Raw genomic sequence first — 25,256 nt, forward strand, 5'->3', positions numbered from 1 at the left:
TCAAACAATATACTTTAAGCTATGACAACAGTTTCGATTACCTAAGAAGTCATAATTACCTGATATATCCATAATTACAACCATGTTATGCATGTAATACTAATATTGTACATTGTGTGTGATTCCACAGATTTTGTAGTTTATATAAATATTGAATTAGGATTTGCACATGTTATGTAAATCTATAAAGTAAAATTAAAGTTTGTCAATTTTTCAATTACAAACACTAACACATGATTAACGTATGAAGTCATTTAAAAATATGTAAACTATTCATTTATGAGTTTGAAAGGAATATGAAACTTAGGTTTACAGTTTAATCAAATATGTCTAATAGTAGTTTAAGTGCGTAAAAATGTCATCTAGTTCGTATATAGGTTCAGGATTGTGAACGCCTTCAGATCGACAAATACAATATAGATGCTGCATCAATTTTGCTTCACAGTTTGCAGGGCTACTAGAGTAACTTTAAATAGTTTTTTTCTTAATTCAATTATTTTCCAACCTCATGATCTCATTTTAGCGAAATTCCCATACAGGGAATTCGATATTACCGTAGGTCTCATGGTAATACGTGGACCCAGGACCGATTTACTTTTCTCGTTTTGATGTCCCTAGATGCCAAAAACATCATCCGTTCGAATTCATTCATATATAAATATATACTGTATTTATGTATGAGTAGTGGGTAGTGGGTGTTCTTTAGCTCGAGCAATTATCCGATTTCGATTAAATTTGGTAAAAAACGTGAAAACCTACTTTTAAATTCGAACGAGTTCGCGAACCAAAGTGATCGGGCAATAGGAATGGGGTTTTATGAGGGGATTTAAGGTCAAAATTGGGTTTTCTCATTTTTGACCCTTTCAACAAAAATTTCCCTAACCCGTTTTAAAGAGCTCAAAAAACCAAGTAATTTTGTATATTGAAGTGTTTTTGTACGGTTATTGGTTACGGAGAAAAAAAATTTAATTTCAATTTCCTATGTTATTCTAATGGAGAATAAAGTAAACTGTTGTAGTTTGCTTATTTGTGGATATATTTAGATCAAACTTGGCAAATGTATTTATCTTATACTAAGCTATTAATATTTTACCCTCCCTGTAGCAACAAACCAAGGTACTTGTTAAACCTAATGTTATTTAAATAGATAAGATTGAAAATAAAAGTAGGCTAATGGAAATTTGCTTAGTCTGCAGGTTTGCTGTGGTGGGGGTATTGTTTTTTTGTACCGTCGTAGGATTTGTATTTATGAAATTAAACACACTTTTAACTATTATTCATCTATACTCTATTTCGCCGATATCCATTTGGAAAGAAAGGTCATATAGAAGATAGGATATATTCTTAGCGGGTCGTCAATATTGCTGATAGGCATTGTTCTTTTGTGTTTATTGGTTTGTTTATGAAGCCTTGTTTATTGAAAAAATCTGTTTGAATATATTATAAATGGCGTATTCATTACCTAATATACAGTATGTAAATTAAGTATTGAAACAAATCTGTATTTTTAAACCCGAAACAGATAGAAATATTCTGTTTGTGGAAATAATTGTTGACAAAGGTTTCGAAACTTTTTACATCAAAAATATTTTTTACCTCCCCTAACAGCGTAGGGGGTAGGGGGTGACTTATTTTTTCAAATAGCAACCCCTATGGCCTATTTAGTGACCCCTCATTTTGAAGGGTTTGTTAAAAGAAAAACAATGACGCAAACCCGAGGTAGATATTTCACCCCTAGCCTAAATTGCGGGTATTTCAAAATGGGGGCTTTTTCACATAAATTAAATTTTGGAATACCCACCATTTAGTCTAGGGCTGAAATATCTACCTCGGGTTTGCGTCATTGTTTTTCTTTTAACAAACCCTTCAAAATGAGGGGTCACTCAATAGGGGTTGTTATTAAAAAAATAAGTCACCCCCGCCCCCTACCCTGTTAAAGAGGTTGAAAAAATATTTTTGATGTAAAAAATTGTAGAACCTATGTTAACAATCACACAACACAAAGCAATAACAATAACAACTACAAAGATAATATTTCTGTCTATTTCGGTTTCAAAAATACAAATTTGTTTCAATTATTTGTGATATTGGTGCTTTTCACATAAAGTAAATCAAATTTTGGAATACCTGCCATTTTGGCAAGGGGTGAGATATTCACCTCCGGTTTGCTTCATTGTGTTTCTTTCGACAAATCCTTCAAAATGAAGGGTCACTCAATAGCGCTTCCTATTTGAAAAAAGTAAGTTAATCCCTACCCCCTACCCTGTTAGGGGGGTTAAAATATAATTTTGATGTTCAATATTGTGGAACCGTTGTTATCAATTATTGCTACAACCAGAATATTTCTGTCTATTTCGGTTTAAAAAATACAGATTTGTTTAAATACTTAATTTACACACTGTATATTTAGGTACGAGTATTACAGTAGTTTAAATCACTTGTTTTACTTTTAGGTCTTGCAAGCAACAATCAAATATGTTGGTTTGGTCTACACCAGATTCTGATCCAGATTAAATCTTTTGCATTGTTGTCACGCCTGCTTTAGATCGTATAGAATTGGCCGTAAATGTTTTATGTTCGTCTCTTCAATGTTCGTATTTCGTTGTTGTGTTATTGTTCTTAGACGATCCTCAAAAGAAATAAAAGTAGAAAACATTCCTCTAAATTTTTCTAGGAATCATATCGTAGGATATATAAGATAAAATGTTTACAAAACAGTTATTTAAACTAATTTTTGCTATTCTTGGCAATAACTTGTACTTAAATTTTTTTAGATAGTCTTCATACGAATCAAACGTTTTATAATACAGCTATATATTACTGGAAATTACTTTCTGGCTGCCTTGTTATAACAATTAAATGGTATTGGTAGTCTATTATTGGTGAGTGTGCGGGCCTCCAACATGGAGGTGAGTTCAAATCCAACCAATAGCCTTTTACCTTTGGCAATAATACTGTGACTACCGTATTCTGGGCGCTATAGTCTAGCAATTTTTTAGAACGTATGGCCTTCCATTTAGAAGAAACATGTTCAAATCTCTACTGTATGGCTTTAAATTAAAGTTAAATGATAATGTTTAGACCTGGCAGTGGAGTCCAACTTAACCTGTTGATTCACTTACATAGAAAGTAAATAACCCCGCCACAGAAAACCTGCAGACTAACCGAATGTCCATTACCTAGTTGTTTTTCACTAAAATATCCATTTTAAAATGTTGGATGTATTACCCGTTTAAATAACATTATGTTTCGTAAATGCTTATGATCACTGCTACAAGGAATTTAAAAAGTGAGTTTTTAGTGAAATGTTAGTAGATTACAATGAAATGAACGAATTTGTAAAATTTGCTCAAAATATATCTAAAACAAGCACACTACAATAGTTTACAGCTGATCATTCAGTTGCATGTTTAACCACAGTCAGATTTTTGACAATTGATAAAACAGTTTATGAAAATGTCTCTTACAGCCTAGGCGACTTTTAGTGTTAATTTTAACCCGTTTCAGGTACGTAAATAACTCTCTAAGGGACAGGTGTACAATAAACAAATTTAATTTACTTTCAATTTGAAATTTGATTCACCTAATGAAAAATTAAGTTTGGCCTGTTCCTGCTCGGGGTCGCGGCAATGTAGTACAAATCGGTAGGCCTACTTAAATGTATTTAATCCGTCCGTATGTGTCTTCGTGTATGTGTCGTCGTGTATGTGTCGTCGTGTGTATGTGAACTAAATGTCTACCTGACGATGCTACAATAAGTGGGTTTTGATGTTCCTGTACTACAACAGTTTGACAATGGCGTTCTGGTTCTGCCGAAACATGTATCTACAGTACAAGCTACAATTTTGGAACTGCAGACGAGGTAATAAACTTCACCTTATTTTAGTAAAAAAAACAAGCATAATCTTTGAAGGGTAAAAGGGTATTTCATTTTTCTTTTTGCCTCAGAAGCAAAGTTTCAAACTCTGTTAAAATGCGCAAATTGGACACCGTTCTTCTCGTGTGTATTTAAATAATTTTAACTCCATCAACTGCTGCTATCTATATTTTATATCTAAGTGGATAAAAACAAAAATACTCTGGCTTATTATTCTGGTATAAACGTCTGCAATAACCCCTAAAACCAAATACTTAGGATCTTTGGCGTTGTATTTGTTGAAACCAAAACAACAAATGTTTCCACTAACACAATAGTTTCGAATTCTGCGCAAATGGGTTTTCTATTCCAGGCCAACTCCACGCAATAATTTCTTGCCTAGCTTAAAGTTTAAGCCCACCCGAGACTAATCTCTGCACGAGCAGTCGAAGCCACGGATGGATCTGATTAAGTCTGCGTCCGATAGAGGGTTTAGCATTCTCTGACATACATTCGTATTCAACTTGTTGGATTACCAAGTTTAAAACCAAGGTTGTTCCTTTTAGCACATTTCTCTATAGCGAGGTAACTATTGATGGTCTTCCTAGATCACTTCTCTTTGTGGGTTTGCGATCCACAGAAGCCAACGTCTGTGTTTTAGATTGTTAAGTAAGATTTAAATTTGTGTGACCGTAACCATGTTAATGGTCATTAAAAGTGGAAACAGAGTGTATCAATTATAGTACTTACACGAATCGGCCAAATTGAACAGTGGGTATTGTTTTTGAATTGTGAGCGGGAAGTTTTTATTCTAAAAGTCGAGTATTGGCACAGTTATTAAGAGCATTATATTTTAAAATATTAATCTATATAAAGTTATATTTCCTTGATAGCCAAGACAAGGAAATAATATAATCTTCTTTCTAATATAATATAATAATCTTTCAATATATATTATAATCTTCTTGTGGTTATGTTCTTTGGACTACAAGAATCACTTGGCGATCAAGGTAATATAGCCTCATATACAGATCATATCATCAGTACTTCAGGAAACAACAAAAGAGTGTAAAATCAACCAAATCTGCTTGAAAAGATATAGGTTACAATTTGGACATGCATATGAATTGTTGAATGCAGCGTCATATTCCCTTACAAAAAACCAATTATTTGCTGTGGATTGCTTTTCGACTTTCGTATCTTTTGAAAAACTTTTTGGTTTGGAATTTGTGATTTTACCTAGACATGTACTGCTATATTCATTGTAGCAATGGTTTTCAGAACCAAATAATTGAATTATTGTTATTTCTTTGGGTCCATAGTTTTATTATAAACTTGATGATTTTACAAAAATGTAATAATGTTGCTGAATATTCACTTAGTATTAAGGCTTGCTGCAAGAGGGCTCTTCTTTTGTTGAGTTAGGCAACGTTTGGTAATTATAGTTTCAAAACTAAAAGGTAACTTTTAAAATATTGTAATAAATTACTGAATACTTCCGTGGATGGAACTTAAAATTATTGTTTCATAATGTGAATTCATAATACACCAAGAGATGCGAATTATACTTACTCGATTTTAAAAAAGGTAAAAAATCTATTTAATCAAAACTTAAAAAGCATAGCAGATCGGCTCAATTAATATACTGTTTATATTTTTTACTCTCATTGATTTTTTCAACTCACGGATAAAGGTACATTTTTGATACGTTTCTTTCAGATGCTGATCCTGTATGTTTATAACAATCCAATTATTGTATCAAAGTGCAGTATCAAGAAGATAAACAAATAACGTCTATATTTATCTAGCGTACATCAGATACAAAAATCTGTTTTACGTGCAAATGTTTGCCAAATAAAAGTAAATAAAAAACAAATTTCTTAAAGAAAAAAACTACGAAAACATATATTTAACCAGACAGACGGTCAGATGACTATTGTCTTTTGTGCGTAGAAAGAATACAATTTGTAAATTTGTAAAATATTCAGAAAGATAAAGCACTGTTATCTATCTATCTATCTTTAACATTCTGTTTAAATTCCTGTAAATTTTACCTCTGCTTGCAAAGTATTGTAAACCAGTTGGTCAAAGTAGGAAAAGGCATTTTTCCCCATCTCATTTTTGACCCGCGGTAACTTCAACAGGCCTTCCTGTCAAGTACAGCGCTCACAAACCTCAGATCATCGTACCAACTTGGTATTCATATACTGAGGCTGGTTTGTCAGCAGCGTCTTGTGAACCAAAATTGAAGTTTCGAGATCAGAGATTTGCTGTATGGATAGTATGAGCATTCAATCTGTATTCAAAGTAATGTCAAAGAAAAACATTAAATCGTGATACATTGCAGTTTCCTTGTTGTGGTCTGAAATAGATGTAGGCACTTCTCCTTTGGCACCTATTCAGTTTTACAATAGAATTGCAACTACCGATAATTTAAGCCTGCTAAGTTGCATATTGATTATGTATCTGAGAAAGTACGTAAATAAGCTTAATTTAAGTTAATGTGTAAGACATGATAAATTATAATAAAATACACACCTCTAAGGTTCCATATTGAATGTGTATCTGATACGGTCTGTAAATAAGTTTACCCTAAGTCAATGCTTAGTAAAGTAACGTGAATCAAAACTACAGTAGGATTTTTCAAGTACCAAAAATTTAAAACTGTTAAGTTCCATATTGATCATTGGCCTATATCTAAAAAGGTTTTTGAATAAGTTTAACATATTTTAATGCTTAGTAAGGGAACATGAATCAAAACTATATTAGGATTTTACAAGTAAAAATAATTTACACCTCTAAGGTTACATTTTAAACATGTTTCAGAGATCGTTAGTTAATAAGTTTATTCAAAATTATTGATTAGTGAGTGGATATGAATCAAAGCTACAATAGAATTCTACAACAACTTATAATATGGACCTAATAGGTAGGTTCTAAAATGAATATGTAACTGAAAACTTCATGATGTTAGCCTCCGGATCGCTGGTATAGTAATAAATAATTGTTTGAATACCTTATACTGTCAAAGTGATCCTTAGTAGTATATTTAGGCTACTGTCATTGATGTTAAAAATCCATCAAAGTACCATTTGATGGATTTTTACCATGACGACTTCCTCTGGAATGAAACTTTATGTCCTTCAAAGCCTGATGAAGTTCCCCTCGGGAATGAAACTGCAGTAGCCTATAAAAATCTGTTAGCCCCTGTAGCCCTGACCTATTGTGGATCATTTGGACAGTATAAGGTATTAAAAAAAATTAATTATAACTAAAAACGTCTATGAATAAGTTTGACGAAATCTAATTCTTAGTAGATGAATAAGAAAAGCAGTTAAAGTTGGCTACCGCCAATAAAATTATTAACACCTGTTAGTTTTCACACCGAAACACCCAGGCCGTTCTGTTACTTTGACTACGGCACGCACGACAAACAACTAACTCATTTACGGTAATTACTTTGATAGCGAGTGTCAAATGAAGTAAGGCATTCAAATTAATAAAAAAAATTCTTATTATTTTTACGCAAAACTTGCAGTAATGTACGTGATTCAACGGATTATTTAAAAGAAGTCTAGCAACATTATTTTATATATTTACAACTGTACTGTAAACGTTTACTCGAAGGTAAATATGTGTAAAGGATTTTGAAAAGCTATCGATTTCGATTATCATTAGGCCCGATTGAAAAATCTGTAATAAAATTCACCTACTCCTCAGGATGATTCTTACTCCATGAAGTTTCAATGGTACAGGATAACAGTCTGTATTGCTGTAAAAAAAATTAAATTAAATATAACTTAGTAATGTGTTTAAATGTGAGTTATATTGACCTCAAAATTATCTACGTAAACAAATGTTTAGTCGTGGAAAAGATTAAAATAGAGACCCTTTTCTATAACATTTGCCAATACATCATCTTTATTCATACAAAGAAATATCCTAGCTGTAACTTCTATTGATCTCAGTATTAAAAAAGAAGTCTCTTAAATTTTGTGAGGGAGTGACTGTTAATTGCAAAGATTTTTTCATACCAAATATTTTCATATATCAAACGAAATAAATTTTCCCCTGTGTAAAATAATGGAACAAGATTTTTCTCAGTTATAAAATCTGCAAGTTGAGAAATTTAATTTGTTCCTAGGCAATAGATATGCATTTTTGACTATTGCCTGTTTTATTTTTTGTAGTGTTGCTTCTTTTATCATTAACACAAAATACATAGTTTGATTTTATCTGCAACCCCTACTGCATGGATTACAAAATACATGTTTATTGTATTACTAAATATAGTTTTCAGAAATAGCCGATCATTTAAATTGTTTAAATTTTTTTTCAAATCAACATAACAGGATTGAGTTGTTTTATTTTACAACATGCAAGTTCGTAAATTCATTATATATACACATGTTTCCACTTTTTGTTGTTATTTCTTTCAACGTGGTCAAAGTGGTACTATTTAGTTGATTTTTATTCTATCTGCTACAATGTGCATGATTATTAGGCCTACTGTATTTCCAAAAATATATATCTCTCGGAATTATTATTTTATTTTTTTTTTCTACACAGGATGTGCGTATACTGTATAGTTTAACACCAACTATAAAATTGCCATAGTCGTTTTAGTTTAAAATTGGGTACCAAAAGTGAAAAACACTTATTGTAAGTTTTCGTAGCTTGAATTCTAAGAAATGGACGAAGAAAGGGAAGTTTAGAGAAAACTTCAATGCAAATAGATTCATCAAAGTACCAGGCAAAAGAAGAAAAATCGGAGTTCGTGGACAAAATCGATGTTCTTGTAGCATTAACGCCAACAGCAAAGTCATTCTTCCTCTTTAACCTGTAAACGTCGATAGAAGTAATTTAAAAGTAACTACCAAAGTCAGCTAAGGTGTTTGATTTTTTTCACATCTATAAATAAATACATTATTGACATAATATATGTTAGTGTCATCACATATGTAAAGGAAAAGATCTAATATCTTTTCAAAATGGTTCGAATTACACTGTCAACGTATAGAAAACGTATAACATGTTAAAGATGTAATACGATTATGGATTTTGATTAGACTCTACAATCATAATCAGACAAAATGGGAGAAAGAATAAAGTCCTACTTAATTTCCGCTGTTCAATAAGAATTTTTAAGGGGGGGCACCAAAATTCTCTTTTCAACAAGTATTTTAAACTTGTCAACAGTTTTATTTTAAACTGAATAATATGGTTTTATGTATTTGTATATTTTAGTATATGTAAGTAGGTGTAAATATATTTTTGACAATGCTATTAGATAAAAAGCATAAGTTTTGTTTTACATATAGTTCAAAGACTATGAACATAAAACCAGTTTTATACTAACCTTTTGAAAGTACATTATTTACAATTACAGCTTACTATATTCGCTGTAGCGTAAAAGAAGATTTGACTTTAGAAGACTCCTTATGAGTCTAATACAAAAGTGTATTGTTTTAGAAACAAAAACGAAAATACACTTTCTTAACCTTTCAAATCTATTAATTATGGATGCTTCGGATTTTCTTAAATCCTCATGTAGTACCGAATAATCTATGAATATACATTGTTCAACATATGTTAGTTGAAGTTCAGCGAAGAAAATTAATTGTGTGCTTTACTTGATTCACAATGCAATTTCAAAACATTCAGCCCTTTAACATGCTTGATAGCAAATATTAGATAAATATATTGTTGGAACGCATATCAGAAAAGTTTCTACGTCGTTATTATTATTATGTAATCAATACATTAATAAATTCATATAATCTTTGTTATAAATAGTATTACTAATACTTGTTTCCAACATGAAATTGTCGAATTCATCAGATTTTTAAGGCAATGCATCTGTGGTACTTTTTAGACCAAAAAGAACTTATTGGGGGGCGGGGGTTTGTCGTGTAGCAGTATTTTGATTGTATAACCTTCAACTGTCTCAGTTTGAAGCTAAGTTCGCTCTATTGACCAATGAGAACAAGTAACTCGTTTAAACTTGATTGGTTGGTCAACTCCAACCTTTGATTATTTGGTCAATGGCAAATTACATTAAACTGTTGCGTTTGTATAAAAATGAAGCGTTACTGATATTCTTATTGCGTATAATGTTAAAAAGTTTTCGTCAAAGACGAGCAAACAAACTAAGGCAATTATGACGAGGGTGTTACCCTTTGTTGTTAGACCGGCAATTTCCTCAATTCTGTTTTCACATTATCTGCCATTAAGGCATCTACATCTTGGTGCATTATGTTTCCTTCGTTAGTTTTTACCCTGAAAATCAGAATAAAATTACTTCACTTATAACAGAGAACGGTCTGTGTAGCTAAGAGTTTAATTGTCTGCTCAGGTAAACATTGTTCATATTACTGTTAGTACTATCTTTGACTATTTATACATCTAGAAATTCCATTCCTATGTTAAATTTGTAGCCAGTTTATTTTTACCGAAATCGTCGTAGTTGAGGTAAGCCACCAACAGATTTTGCTCATCTAAATTACTGATTTCTGTTGAATACACAAGCTTTTTTACAAATTCTAACTAATGGAATGACTTATTGTGAGCTATAACAACTGTTATGACCCATCAACTTAGCCAGCAACAAAAAAAATAATGTAGAAAATAGAGTTTTAGTCACTAGCGTATTCTGTGACTGGCTCACACAACTACGTTATTTATTTTTTTTAATTGGCTACAGCTGTTGCATTTAGATGGAACGTCTAATCTAAAACCGATCCCTTCATCCCCAATATCGTACTTTTTACACTCTTGGAAGGAAAAACCAGTAAATTATAAACTAAACCCTTTTCCATTAAGTTCAGTATATAAAATGAGTGTTAGGTTTTTTTCCCTAGGACGCTTGGCACGAGGCCGGAATTTTTTTTCACATTACTTCAGGCTAGACCTAGGGGTTACGGCATTATCACTTTGATAAAATCGATTGGTGATTTGGTGGGTTTTGAACCCGGGACCCCAGGAACCGGAGTCCCGTGCTCTAACCACTAGACCAGCTCACTCTCCCTAATAGTGTTAGGTATTAGGTATAGGTGTGGATAACACATTTCTTTACATTTAATTCCTCCTAAAATTATTCACATCTTGGAAGAATTTGAGTATAATAGTATAGCTAATAGAAAACTGTCACATTTTTCTGGGATCAGAATTAATACTGTAATTCTAAAACGAATGAAAACCACGTAACGAGATACAATGGCGTTTTCAGAAAAATATTTGAAACTGTATCTATATGCAGAACTATATTCTGTGCTGTATATACAAGTGCACCAAGTCTGCTTCCTTACTACGTGATTTATTAAAATCTTTGGAAAGTTAGAAACTTTATCTTCCAAGTTATATTTTCAGGTGGATCTAATATAATATAACTTCTAGTATGCACAATAGAATCACGTACAATTGCAGAAGACTACTTTGAGTCAAAATACATCTTCTATGTTGGTTTTGAAGGGGTTATAACTATACGACAACTCGTGTATGGTAAAATAATGTTCGATACATCTGGGAAAGTTGGATACTAAATTTACATCTTTCGTGTTGTATTTTCATAAATAAATGGCTTTCCACTATAAATACGTGGTAAAATCATTACATTACAACTTTGGAAAGTTCTACGCTAAATATACATCTTCCATGTTTTGTTTGCAGGTGTATCAAGTATACAACTATAACTTCATGATATAAATGTGTACATTACATTCTTGGAATGTTAGAGAAACTAATTTATGTTATATGTCGTATTTGCAGATGTGCAGAGCTTACGAATAGTTATACATGGGAGAATCTTGCATTAAATCTGTAAAAGAGTTAGAAAGAGTTTTGGTGAGTCGGTGGCTCAGTCGGTAGCGTCAAGGACTTTGGGTCCAAAGCAGCGATGTCTTGGGTTCGGGTACCTGCTACTACTTTTTATCTTTACACTTCACCCTTTTACTGTCCCGGTTCAACCGTTGCTTTGCTGGATATGTTCCACACACAGGTCCGTAGCCTATGTGGACGGGCAAATGCAAGGTTAAAAGAGGCAACAAACCTCTATTAACTGCGAAATCAAGATACCTACTACTTTTATGTAAGGATTAACTGGAAACCGGTTGTGTCGAGAGTATCAATTGATTGTTAGTAGGCGTTTAATTTCGGTTGCTTTGATTTTACTTAGTTTTTGCATTCCAGTCCTATAGCTACATAAAATTAAGAATCAAATAAAAAAAATCTTACACGTTGTCTTTTTATGTACCGTATACCGAGTCTACAACTCTTCGGTCGAGAATCATATTTATTTTATTCGTGGAAAATTACAAATTAAAACTCGCTGTGCCCACGTTGTCATTGCTGGTGTATTAGCCTACGATACCGATTTGTAACAAATTCACATTATACCTATGACAAGTTAGAAACGAAATATAAATCTTCCATCATCACATAGGTATTCCACCAAGTCTTGGTCAACTAATTACAATCAAAACTTTCACAATAAATGTGTGAGGTACATAGCCTAGACAATCATATTTGGGGTTTTCTTCACATGTATACCGAGTCTACGACTATTACTACACGGTATAATAAACAATCATATTTGGCGTTTCTTCACATGTATACCGAGTCTACGACTATTACTACACGGTATAATAAACAATCATATTTTGTGTTTCTTCGCAGGTGTACCGAGTCTACGACTATTACTACACGGTATAATAAACAATCATATTTGGTGATTTCTTTGCAGGTATACCGAGTCTACGACTATTACTACACGGTATAATAAACAATCATATTTGGTGATTTCTTTGCAGGTATACCGAGTCTATGACTATTACTACACGGTATAATAAACAATCATATTTTGTGTTTCTTTGCAGGTGTACCGAGTCTACGACTATTACTACAGAGTATGATAAACAATCATATTTTGTGTTTTCTTCGCAGGTATACCGAGTCTACGACTATTACTACATGGTACAATAAACAATCATATTTTGTGTTTTCTTTGCAGGTGTACCGAGTCTACGACTATTACTACATGGTAGAATCACGCACAGTCTACCCGAACCTATGGCGGGTCATGAACCTTATTCACATCCTTCTGATTCTCGCCCACTGGTTCGGATGTTTCTACTATCTTCTCTCCGAGGCCGAGGGGTTCCAAGGAGACTGGGTGTATCCGTACCGACCTGGGGACTACGCCACCCTCACTCGCAAATACCTCGGCTCCCTCTACTGGTCAACACTGACGTTGACCACTATAGGTGACCTTCCAACACCCGAGACCAATGCTGAGTAAGTATAAGCTCTTTCAGTTATATTTCAAGCTATAGAGGTAATTATTTAAAACAAGATTTATATTCTCATGGATCTAGGTGATAAAACAGGCCACCGTCTAACTATTGACTTAAAGATGTCACGGAAAACATCCTATTTATATGGACCAGATGTATCTATTTTGTAATTTAAATTAAATTTTGTTAAATGAGCCTGACATAGAGGGAACTTCTGCCAAAACTATTTCCCCTCTTACTTGTTTGATACCATGATAATTTTCATGATACGATGCTATTGTTTGCAATAAATCGAGATTTTAGTTGATCTTGTACACCTTTTACTGTAAAATTAATATACAACAGGAATATTTGATTGACATCAGCACATTCTGTTGTGGCTAAATTAAAGGATGTTATTTTAAATCTAAAAATGGCTGCAACTTTAACTTGGAAAAGGAATCTAGTTCCATCCATAATCATACATCCAACCAAAGCGTAGTAACTATGTTTAAATTTTAAAAAAACTCGAGGAATACAATGCACATTAATTGCAATCTTATGGCCAAACCTTATCTGGGGAATAGCAAGATGTATTCAAAAGATTATCTCATGATTTTCCTAAGTACCGGTATATAAAGATAATATTATGTTTATTGCATGTCAATATAGTTGTGTAATATCGTGTGTTGCTTTTAAGTTTATTTAAAAATTTTCAAAAGTTGTGTTAAGTAACTAGCATCTCGGACTTCTGTGTAGCACTGTGAGGCTCAGTCTTCTAAATATCCAATTATTGAGAAGCTTATACAGCTTTTGAGGGCATTTTCAGATTTTTTTATATCAATTATTTTCTGTGGCATTGACACTATAAATAGACTAGTGAGTCGAACAATAGTGGCACAATTTAAGCAACTATCAAGATTTTTTCAACCACATGATTGCTGTCTCACTTTAGATGTTTTATGAATGTTGTAAAACCTTGCCGCTGTGAGATTTCTTTATGACGTCAGCAGATCATACAAAGGCATCATATTCTCTGCGAAAACCTAAATTAAATAAACGTAAATTAAATTCTACCTTGTCTATTTATAAGGTAAATATATAAATAAAGCTAAAATCAGAAAATGTATTCTTTCCGAAATATATTTTACAAATGCGTCCAAACCTAAAGCAGTTATTATTTTCCTCTGAAGATACGAAAGTTTCGTTGCATGTGTAGGTAACTATGAGCCATTAATGCAAGGCTTTTATAGAGGTATATGGTAGTATATGAGTACAACAAGTATAATGGCACCCGAGAAATTATCAATATTGACTGGTACGTTATTTGAATCTCATTTACTTTATTTTAGAATAATAAAAAACGCGGCTGGCATGATGGTTATTGCACGGACCTTCTGCCTTGAAGTTTTGAGTTCAAATCCGTTAATATATAATGAATATCTATTTGCTAGTGTTAATACTGTTACCTAATGGTTTTAGAACCTACTTTAGGCCTAAGCTGTAAGTCCATAAAAAAGAATGTCTATTGGGCATGGAAAACCATCCTTGTGGTAGTTTCATTCCACTAAAATCTATTGGACCATCAATTAATCCATAGGAAATTCGAGAGTGATATTATTTAACGATTATTTTTTATTATTCATTTACTCTGTCGTTCGATTGAGTAAATACACATTTTGAAGGTATCATAACTTAAGCTAAAAGGTATACTCTGTTTGAAGAAACCTGTCTTCTGAGCCTCCAGATCTACCTGGGACTGCTAGTAAGCTCCGGGCCAGTCATAGGTCACAGGTATATGTAGGGTCAGGAGGCAGGTTACATCATACAGACTATAATTTCCTACATTCAAAGTATATTGTCTTTGGTCTTCTGGAGTTGGCTGCGTTGTTGACCAGCAGAAATACTGTCCGACGGTTAGATGCGTTCAAGCAATATATCTTCAGAGTAAGGGGGTATCTGAGTGGTTAAAGTACTTACCTAACAATTAAAAGGTCCAATCCTGTGAAAGGCAGTAGCTTTTTGAAGATTTTAAACCGGACCCAACTGTTCCTGGCAATTGGGCTTTAAATACATGATCCTGACTGATGAACCAGCTGATCTTAGTCATAAAAGTAAAAAAAGCTACACAGATCATCTAAACCATTCTACACTGAACCTTCACTCACATTTGGGTTAAAATATGCCTAGGTGGCGTTCCCATCCCAAATAATCAATAATTGATAAAAGACTGCTGCAATGGCGAGCAAGATACGTTGTCTTGATGGTTCGTTCCATCTGAAACACCAGCTAGCATTTCTGCCAATCAACAACATGGTCAATTCTTGAAGACCAATATTTACAAGTATCGTGACTGTTATCCTCAGTCATTTTCTGTTGACATTGAATACATTCAGTAGTTCCTTCAGACTATCTCGTAGTTAAGTCAATGCTACACAGAGTAGAGTTGCAATGATATTAATGTGGCAATGGGTGATGTACAGTAAGACATCGACGGATGGCCTTCAAACGCTGCCTAGAAGGGGTCACAAATCCAGACTTCTTCAGTTCAACTCGAACAGAGGGTCAGTATTTGGGCCCAGCAAAGTTTTTTATCTTTCTTACAAAATACAATCAGTAGAAACATTTTTAACTTTTCAAAAATTAATATTATTGTTTGAAAATTTACCTATAGTCGGGACCACGAGAGTCTGCAGTTGATGGAGGAGCCTATTTACCACGTGACTTCGAAGGAGCCAATGAGGACAGTGCGGTGTTGCCAAATCTAATAATACCAGCTCATTTGAAAATATTGTTTATTATGTTAATTAGTATCTTCAACGGGCGATATGGCAACGTCGCACTAGCCTTTTTTTATTGGCTGCCGCCAACTGCAGACTCTCATGGTCCCGACTGTAAATTGGAATTGTTTTTTCTTTTCGAAGGCTGTTCGTCTAGATTGCCATATTGATATCGTTCGTAGTTCTGGTGCAGTGGAAGTTCAGCCTTCTCTGTATTTTGTAAGGAAAGCAAAACTTTGCTGCATCACCACCTAGGTTAAGTTATGTATGTAGTTGCATCCATTATAGTTAGACATACTGTTTAAAAATTTTAATTAATTAAATTGTTTAAATTCGCTGAACCTTTTGCCATTAAATGAAAATAACTATACTATAATAAATATACTAGTATGAAAATAAAATAACATTTGAAAATGTTCATTATTTTATTGTACACTTAGAATACTTGAGATTAAGGATACTATACAATTTGATCGCATATAAAAATGGAATACGGCTGATCCATAAAAACCTGATAGTTTTAATCTGGCGATTCTTCAGCTGTTATATTATCCACATAGTTCATTGTTGCAGACAGCTGTAAAGGTGAATAAAACGTTTGTACCTATTTAAAATCCGAAACATTCTGGATGAAAATAGTTAAAAAGTAACTGGTTATTCAAAGTGATTGAACTAGAATGATTAAACACACGGTGATTAAATGGTTGCGATTTTAATCTGTTCTTTGATTAGTGGCACACTGTTGCAAGTTAAAATTAAAAATAAATTGGTACACAAGGCAAACATTTCCTCTTATTCAACATTCTTACTTCAAGTTTTAAATCCTCGTTATTGCTTATTCATTAAATATTACTGAAAATGCATGTAAAATATCTAGCAACACAAACTTAACGTAGTTGGTAGGATAAAAAAATTCTTATAAAAAGTCATGGTTTATTACTTCTTGAATAAAATTAGGAGTAATTAGTTGCTGGTAACATAAGAACAAATTACACAAACTTCAATCAATTGTAAGCCTCGAATACAAATTGTATAAATAAAAATTTGTACCAATAGTAGGCTTAGTGTTGTTTAACAATATCGTGTGCGTCTCAACATAATGTAAACAGTATTAAACCTGGGTCTAGTCAAACCATCAAACACCACTAACGCACGAATGCATTTTTATGAAACGAAAGTAGGGCCAGGGCACGCGGTGAGATTCATCATAGTGTTGTGCGAGTGACGTGTCACCACAGCTGATCGAGAATAGTTTTTGCTCAGCTCATTGACCTTTCTGGATATTGTTTTTGTAGTGATAGCGACGCATTGTATACTCTCTCAACTACCCCACTCTCCCACCCCCCCTCACAGCTATCGTCAGCTGGATGAGCTGAGCGCTGAGTGGTGAGCGGTCGACTGCTCACTGCTCAGTGCTCATCTACTCGTCTGCGCATGCGTCGAGACTGTTTCTAACCTTCTAACCACTAACCAGCGCTGTTCTAGCGCTCCTATCCTTGCCAACAAATTACTGGCAACCGGTCCACTATGGCCATGGAACGTATGTATAGGGGTATATATAGTCAATGGTTACCAATATTATAAAATTGCCCCCCTCCCTTTTCAGTCTATGCAATTGTGTTGATTTGGCTGCACACATGAATGATGGACATTCTTCCCTGAACGTCATCATTGGCATTTGTGAAATGACAGTGGTTGTTGTGTGTGAGAATGAGAGAGAACAGCACCCAACCCACTGGCCACTACCCCCCACTACCCTTGCCTCTACCCCGCCCCCCCTACCCTTGCCACTACCCTGCCAGCACCTGTGAAGTGGCGCGCCACGAGGTAGTAATCTGAACTAGAACAGCGCTCCACCGCGGCCAAGGATGGAAGCTTTTTGTCGGTAGGCAGTTTTGTCGGTAGGCAGAATGAATTGCTGTCAATAACTAACTAATAAAATGTATTAATAGGTATAGATAACCTTTTATTGAAAAAAGCTCTGATTCAAGTAATATAAAAATGTCTACATTTTAAGAATATCACATTTCAAACGGACTTATTGACAAGGTCGAGAGGAAAACTGGAGATAAAGATATGAGTTCTCGCACGTAAGTTTGCAGACGTTGTCGAGATATATACGAAACAGAGTCTAACGTCTCATGGGTGGACCGGTGCTTCTAAGTGTCGAACTGAGATCTGGATAGTCCAACTCAGTGTACATATGTACATAGTCCTGCCAACAATCATTCGAACGGCAAGGTAGTTCGTAAGCAATGATCGTATTTGAAAAATTACACTTCAGAAGCGGCATTTGTTCACCCAATTTTTTGCCAAATTAAAATCCATGTGTTATTTTTATTTATGTATAGTTGTTTACTTAATTTCGACAACAACTAATCTCATGAAACTGAAACTTGCACGTCATTGCTTTAAAATGCGGTTTAACGTTATAGGTATATATAGTCAATGGTACAGTATTACTAAAGTTGCTATAGTTGTGTTATGCACTGAACAGTGTATAAGACACTAGGTAACTATTATTCCTCAATCAATGAGACGAAAGAAACGGAAAGTTTACAGAAAGGAAGCCTGTGTACACGTAAATGGGCATCACTTGATAAACATTATCCACCATTAATAAAATGGTAAAACAATGTAAATATTTTAGTCTTATTTACAGTGTACACTCTGTTTTTGTTCTCAAAAAATTTCATTTTAAAAACTGCCATGTTTTTTTTTTGGCGCACACGTTATAATATTTATATACTACTAAGGTATGTATACTATACATACACATATACAATTTATTTTTTTCATTTGATTTATAAATGTATTTAAATATAAATTATACTTATAATCAAATCATTATCAGATAACAATTTTGACAATAAAAAAACACAATTAATTGTTACATGAATGCTTTTAGTTGTTACTTTTCATCTCTTCCTTGATTTATTTTCCGCTGTAAAACAAACAATACAACACTATAACTATTCATTAATTAGATTATAACATAATTAATACGCGACTATTAGTTTTTAACAAACATACACATGACATTGTTTTTATTATTTTAATATTTTACTAGCCAAACGATACTAGAACCCTTGCATTACCTATAAATATGCTTCATTTTATCAGTATGATAGTATAAAATTCTAGAAAATTTTCTTCCAAGAAATAAACCACATTCAATGTTGAATAAGAGGATATGTTTGCCTTGTATACAAATTTATTTTTAATTTTAACTTGCAACAGTGTGCCACTAATCAAAGAACGGATTAAGGTCGCAACCATTTAATCACCGTGTGTTTAATCATTCTAGTTCAATCACTTTGAATAACCAGTTACTTTTCAACTATTTTCATCCAGACTGTTTCGGAATTTAAATAGTCACAAAAGTTTTATTCACCTTTACACAAGTACAGTTATCTATTAGGTAATTTTAAAATGTGCTATGTAGTGTTAAGCGATGTTTCACATTCATTTACCGAAAAACAATATATTGTGAAATAAATTTATACAAAATAAAATCCAAGTACATAATATTAGCGTGGTTTATGCACAAAGTGGTGGCTTTTAAATTAAAACATTGGGAACTTTTATGCCAGTTTGATAACTTAAGCCTATTAGCTGTTGATAAATAATTAATTTTTATTGAGTCTCGATTCTTTTCAAATACTTAATATCGAGTATTTCCTTATACTAATTATTACCTACTAATTGCTTGGTAACGATTTTTGACAGTCTTAATACTAATTCATGAATATTTCCCATGTAATTTCTTATCTTCTTTCCAGATACTAATTCCTGATTCTTTCCTAATGCCAATTCTTGACTGTTTTCTAGTGCTTATCTTTAATTCTTTGCTAATACTAGTCCTTGAATCTTTTATAAAAATGCATAAGATTTTCCCAATTATACATCTGGACTTTTCTCAGCAATAATTGATAGAAGTGTTTCATTTGTATTACACAGTTACCATGACAAACAGGCCATTCTAACAGCATTTGTATCTACAATATAAAATCAATTACCTCAGAAAAAATTAAATGGGACGCTTAAATGTGCAAGAGTTTCAACTAGGATATAACCTCATCACTGATTGCAACAACAAAACTAGCTTTTCCGCGAGGCTACATGGCAACACAAACATCTTGGCTGCATGGATAAATAATACAGCTGAGGTTTTGCTATATCATTGTATAACACAACCGTTTGTTGTTTCTTTTCCAGATATGTCTTCACCATCGTCAGCTATTTGATTGGAGTGTTCATTTTTGCTACTATTGTCGGTAAGTAAACAGATTTTATTCACAGTAAACAAGTGGTATTATGTACCGTAATCTTACTCTACTATGTAAATTGTGGAATTTAGTTTCCAAGAGAATAACTGGCATTAAAAAGAATAACAGTCAATGTGATAAAATGAGCATATGAGTAACGCCTACAAATATTATAGTTTTATGTGAATTAGTTGTACATTTTTGCAAAATGTATTCCTGGTAGACCTTTATTAACTTCGTAAAGTAGATTTTACAAACTTTAACAACCATATTAATAACATTTTTCACTCGAATAATTGCTGTTCAAAGAAACATATAAAATACGCAGCTTGGACAAAATTGGCTAGATTATCAAACCAACATGATAAAACAAACGCGAATAATATTTGCAAATAAATTATCGTAAAATATAATATGTACTTGTACAACCCTGTTAGGTAATTACATTAGAAAAACTTACAAAGGTATGTACACAGGTTGACTGGTTGTAATTTATTGTATCATTAAATATAAATCCACTTGAAACACTAAAAACACTACAAACATGTACACATAAAGTATGATAAATAAATCTTGTAAGTTAAATAAAAAAGACTGAAACAAGAATTCCTGCTTTTAAAGTCAAAACTTATGAACAGAAACCCACATGTAATGAGAAATTACATCAGATTATGTATGTCAAAGTTCAGAGATCTGCGAGTTAACATTTTTAAAGGTTAAAACAAGAATTCTTGTTTTTGAATCTAAATCAAAGCTTATGAACAGACACCACATGTGATGAGAAATTATATTCAAATTATATATGTCAAAGTTCAGAGATATGTGAGTTAAAAGTGAGAAATTCGGAGTTGAGTTCATTATTGCATAGATCACAAACGGACCTGACTGACCCATTTAAACCCCCCCCCCCCCCCCCACCCCTTCACTTTCGTCCTAAAGCCCATCTTCTTCTTTGCTGATGATATCAGCTTCATTCTTTTTAAGCAACTTAGTTATCATACCTTCGAGGATGTTTAAGTATTTAAATCTCCAGCCTATGTTAGTCTGTTGTGTATGTTTCGTTTCGTAGATCATTAGAGTACCAACAAATAACCATATTATTTATATCTGATTTTGTTTTATCAATTGCGTCCATTTAAAAATACAAAACAAGTCCCTAAACGCTTTTTTCTGCTATGGATTAGGTACTTTTTTTATCGCCTTATGAAGTTAAAATAGCATTATAAAATAGTAGTTATATTTAAAGTGGGATTGACATTATAAGTTGCATGGCTTTGAGAAAATTTGTAAGATAATGATTTAACTAACTAAAAAGCATTTTAAGTAAACAGAAAAATAATTTTTGTTTTATTCAAAGGTACATAAATAAATGTTCAGTTTTATGAGCTTTACGCAAATGGTAAGATATGTGTGAATTTAATTAACTGTTTAATTACAAACTACTATTCATTTTATTAGAAAAACTCTCGCTACACTCATACAAATCATCTTTGAATGAGAAGATTTCAAGGGAAGATTACAAATTAGAACTTTGATAATTAGAAATCCCCCATATTGCCCTCTTGGTAATAAAGTAGGTTAAGCAATTTAAATCGTACTTAACACTCGTACTGTGACATTCCTTGTTGTTTGGAAACCATTATACTTATCTTTCTTTCAAATCGAAATCAATGAGTTGCACCCATACATTATTTTTCTTCTAATTGCTTTTCTGTGTGACAGATAGTAGGACGAAATTATTAAACATTCTGCATTCTGTCCACTCCAATTGATTATTATTTAGCACTATAGACGTTACGGCGATGGTTTCATCAATTATTCGTGTTTATTAGTGTGATTTACCGTAACGACGACGATACAGATAAACACGAATAAATTATGACATCATCCCCATAACAGGCTGGAGTGCTTACAAATCAATGACAGAGCTTGACAGTAAGTGGTAAATAGAATGATATTCCCATATATTAGTTTTTAGCGAATTTCCCATATAGGGAATAAGCTATTACCGTAGTACTCATGGTAAGACCCGGAGCGATTTACTTTTCATTTTGAGGTACCCAGAGACCAACTACACCATCCGTTCAAATTCATATTTACATGTGTGTCCATTAGCGCGATAACTCGAGCAAAAATTATCCGATTTTGATTAAATTTGGTACAAACGTGTAAACCTACGTTTATTTGAACGAGTTCGTTAACCAGCATAATCGGACTATGGGAACGGGGGTTTATGGGAGGTTTTATGGGGTAAAAATTGATTTTTCCAATTTTTGACCCTGAAAACAAAAATATTATAATTTCTTTCCAAACCATTTTGTAGAGATTAAAATACGAAATAATTTTGTATATCGAAGTGTTGTTGTTTGCCCAACGGTTACGGAGATAATTTAAAGATTGTAAATTTAAAATCCCCATATTATTCTTATGGAAAATTAAATAAACGTTTTAATTTGCTTGTTTATGGATATATTTTAACTATTTTAAGCATATTCGGAAATTTGGTTTATTTAATACTAAGCTATCAACATTGCAATAAAAAAAACACACCTCAATATGTTCCCTGTTGTAGCAAACCTCAGTACTCACTAAAATTAAAGTTATTTTAATAGGAAATAAATCTGACAATTTTTAGGGAATGTTTTAGTATAAATCCAGCCAGGTAAGTGGAAATTGGCTTAGTCTGCAGGTTTGCTGCGGTGGGGGTATTTTATTATACAAAAGGTCAGTACCTATTTGGAGAAAAGGGCACTTGGCCTAGGAATACAAGGAAGAAATAGACTCACAACTAACTGTTTTATAGACTGGGTTTTGTTACAGGCATTCTACTAACTCTTTATGTTTGCCTGAAACTGTTTTCTTAAGCAAGTAAACTGTTAAGTCCTATTTCTTAATGCATTGTTTCTATTAATTTTAATACAATAGTGTATTCAAATAATCGTGTTATTTTTGATCTAGGCCAAGTGGGGAACGTAATCACCAACAGGAACGCCAACCGCTTGGAGTTTGAGCGGCTGCTGGATGGGGCGAAGACCTATATGAGACATCATAAGGTGCCTGGGGGTATGAAGAGGAGAGTGCTGCGGTGGTACGACTATTCTTGGTCAAGGTAGGCCCATAATAACCTAAAATATGTGTTTACGCTTTATACAGCATTTTCATCAAACTTAAATTTGTTTGAAAGTGGGAACTTTTATCATTGAACTTGCTTGTTCAAATGGGTCTCGGAATACATGTGACGTATCGAGAGCGGATGTAAAAGATGAGGCGGAGTATTACGAGTATTGACTTTGCTTAAAAATGTAAATTGGCGTCACAGGTACGTGAACTCTCGTCATCGAACCCGATACATCACTACTTTGAATTTTCAGTCGATCACGCTACCGAGTGAAAACCGGCGACTATTAAAAAAAATCGTGGGCGGATAGCCCGGTAAATAAACCAGTGGTGGAACAACTCTGGTAACGTCGAAATTAGGTTTTAGGCCAGGGCGAAATAGTCCGTGGTTTGCGATATAATCAATTCGGTTTATTTTAAGCGTCATTGGTTTTAATTCTAAAAATGTTTTAATTCTAAAAATGAAACACGGTATACCCATTAAGTAAAGATTTGTTTTATTTTATAATTTAAAAATTTCAGTTAGTTACGACCAGTGTTTCACTCAAAGAATTAACACAAATTATTCTAAATTTGTTAATTTGTTTAAATTAAAGTACATCGGGCAGTGATGAATGGGTCATTAATGATGCTTTAATGACCACATCTGAGCCCGAGTATTTAAACTTAATACTATTATTATTACCACTAACCCTGGACTAACTCAATTAGATTAGCTATCCGAGGCCGACAGTACAATTTTGTCCCAGGACGAAATTGCACCGCACAAAGAGTACTGGACTATCCTAGAGAAACGGGTTTAAATTCCACGACTCACTACAGTATGAGATCATGTTTGTGCCAGGGGCTCAGAACCCATCTTAATCCGAATCCAAATAACAAGCATAAATATAGATAGATCTTTATGCTGAGTTCTTTCTGTGTATTGAAAGCCTCTATTTAAAAAAGACAATTTTTACTTCCAGGCTAATTGGGTGCTAAAATCAATATTTACCTTGTATCATTTTGGCCTTAAGAAATGTAATGTTGGATCAGTTAAAGGCAAGTGAATAAAAAAATACGGGACAAGTTAAAATCTCAAAAATATGTTTAAAACATTACTCAGTCTTTACAACCTTAACCTTTTTACCAGCCGCCTTGGGCATAATGTAACGTTAATGGTGCTCTGACTGCTGTTGAGATCAAACGTTTTCTCCACGTGACCTAAATCCAGTGTAATCAGAGTTATGTATTTATTTCGTATTTTATTATATGCTACAAATAAACCTTAACCAATGACAATTTATATTTACGATGTCGTACAATTTTGTATGTACAATTTTTGTATTTACAATTTTATTTTGAAAAGATTATGTATTTAATTTTTTGCTGTAAAAAAAATTATTTTCTAAACTGTTCAAAACTATAACAAAGCCTACTGAAACTCTATGAAACCACTTTTTTGAACGTGTAATTCATATTCTAATCCCTTTATCGTACTATGCTAGCCCTTAACTTATCCACTGAAGCCCCCCTCAATCCCTTATCCCTTAACTATTCCTCCCCCCTAAAAAAGGGGCGCACATGAAAAGAGCCCAAAAACTCAGGCAGACGTTTGAAAAGCGCCCGGACCTCCAAGGTCCCTCCCAGGACGGTGCGAAAAGAGCCCGGGCTCTTCCTAGAACTACCACAACAAGTCCTCTAAGGAGAAAGACCCTACACAGTTGAAATACATAAATTTATTTACAATATTAAAAGATACACTGTTAAAAGATACATTATTAAAATATAGATTATTAAAAATATTAAAATTACTAAAAGATATAGTCTGTTTACCTAAACTAACCTAACCTAATTTAACCTAACCTAACCTAACCTCACCTAACCTAACCGAACCCAACCAAACACAACTAACTTTATTTCAGAACACGAGTCAGCGTCCACCTCCTCAGGTACCTGTGTAGACCCGGGCTCTTTCTATGCTTAA

The 25,256-nt window shown here is 33.3% G+C and overlaps 1 protein-coding gene across 1 annotated transcript in view; it reads left to right on the top strand.

The window, feature by feature from the left end:
* LOC128998823 (uncharacterized) overlaps positions 1–25,256 on the top strand; it is a 116,111-nt gene that overhangs the window by 73,375 nt on the left and 17,480 nt on the right. Inside the window, exons 9-12 of the mRNA XM_054425179.1 lie at positions 12,864–13,147; positions 15,609–15,689; positions 20,124–20,182; positions 23,132–23,282. Coding sequence (XP_054281154.1) covers positions 12,864–13,147; positions 15,609–15,689; positions 20,124–20,182; positions 23,132–23,282 — 575 coding nt within the window. The remainder of the gene's footprint in view (positions 1–12,863; positions 13,148–15,608; positions 15,690–20,123; positions 20,183–23,131; positions 23,283–25,256) is intronic.

This window comes from Macrosteles quadrilineatus, unplaced genomic scaffold (assembly GCF_028750875.1).
Source record: "Macrosteles quadrilineatus isolate MER2022 unplaced genomic scaffold, UCM_ALF_1.0 Scaffold_7__1_contigs__length_78375512, whole genome shotgun sequence".
Lineage (NCBI taxonomy): Eukaryota > Metazoa > Arthropoda > Insecta > Hemiptera > Cicadellidae > Macrosteles > Macrosteles quadrilineatus.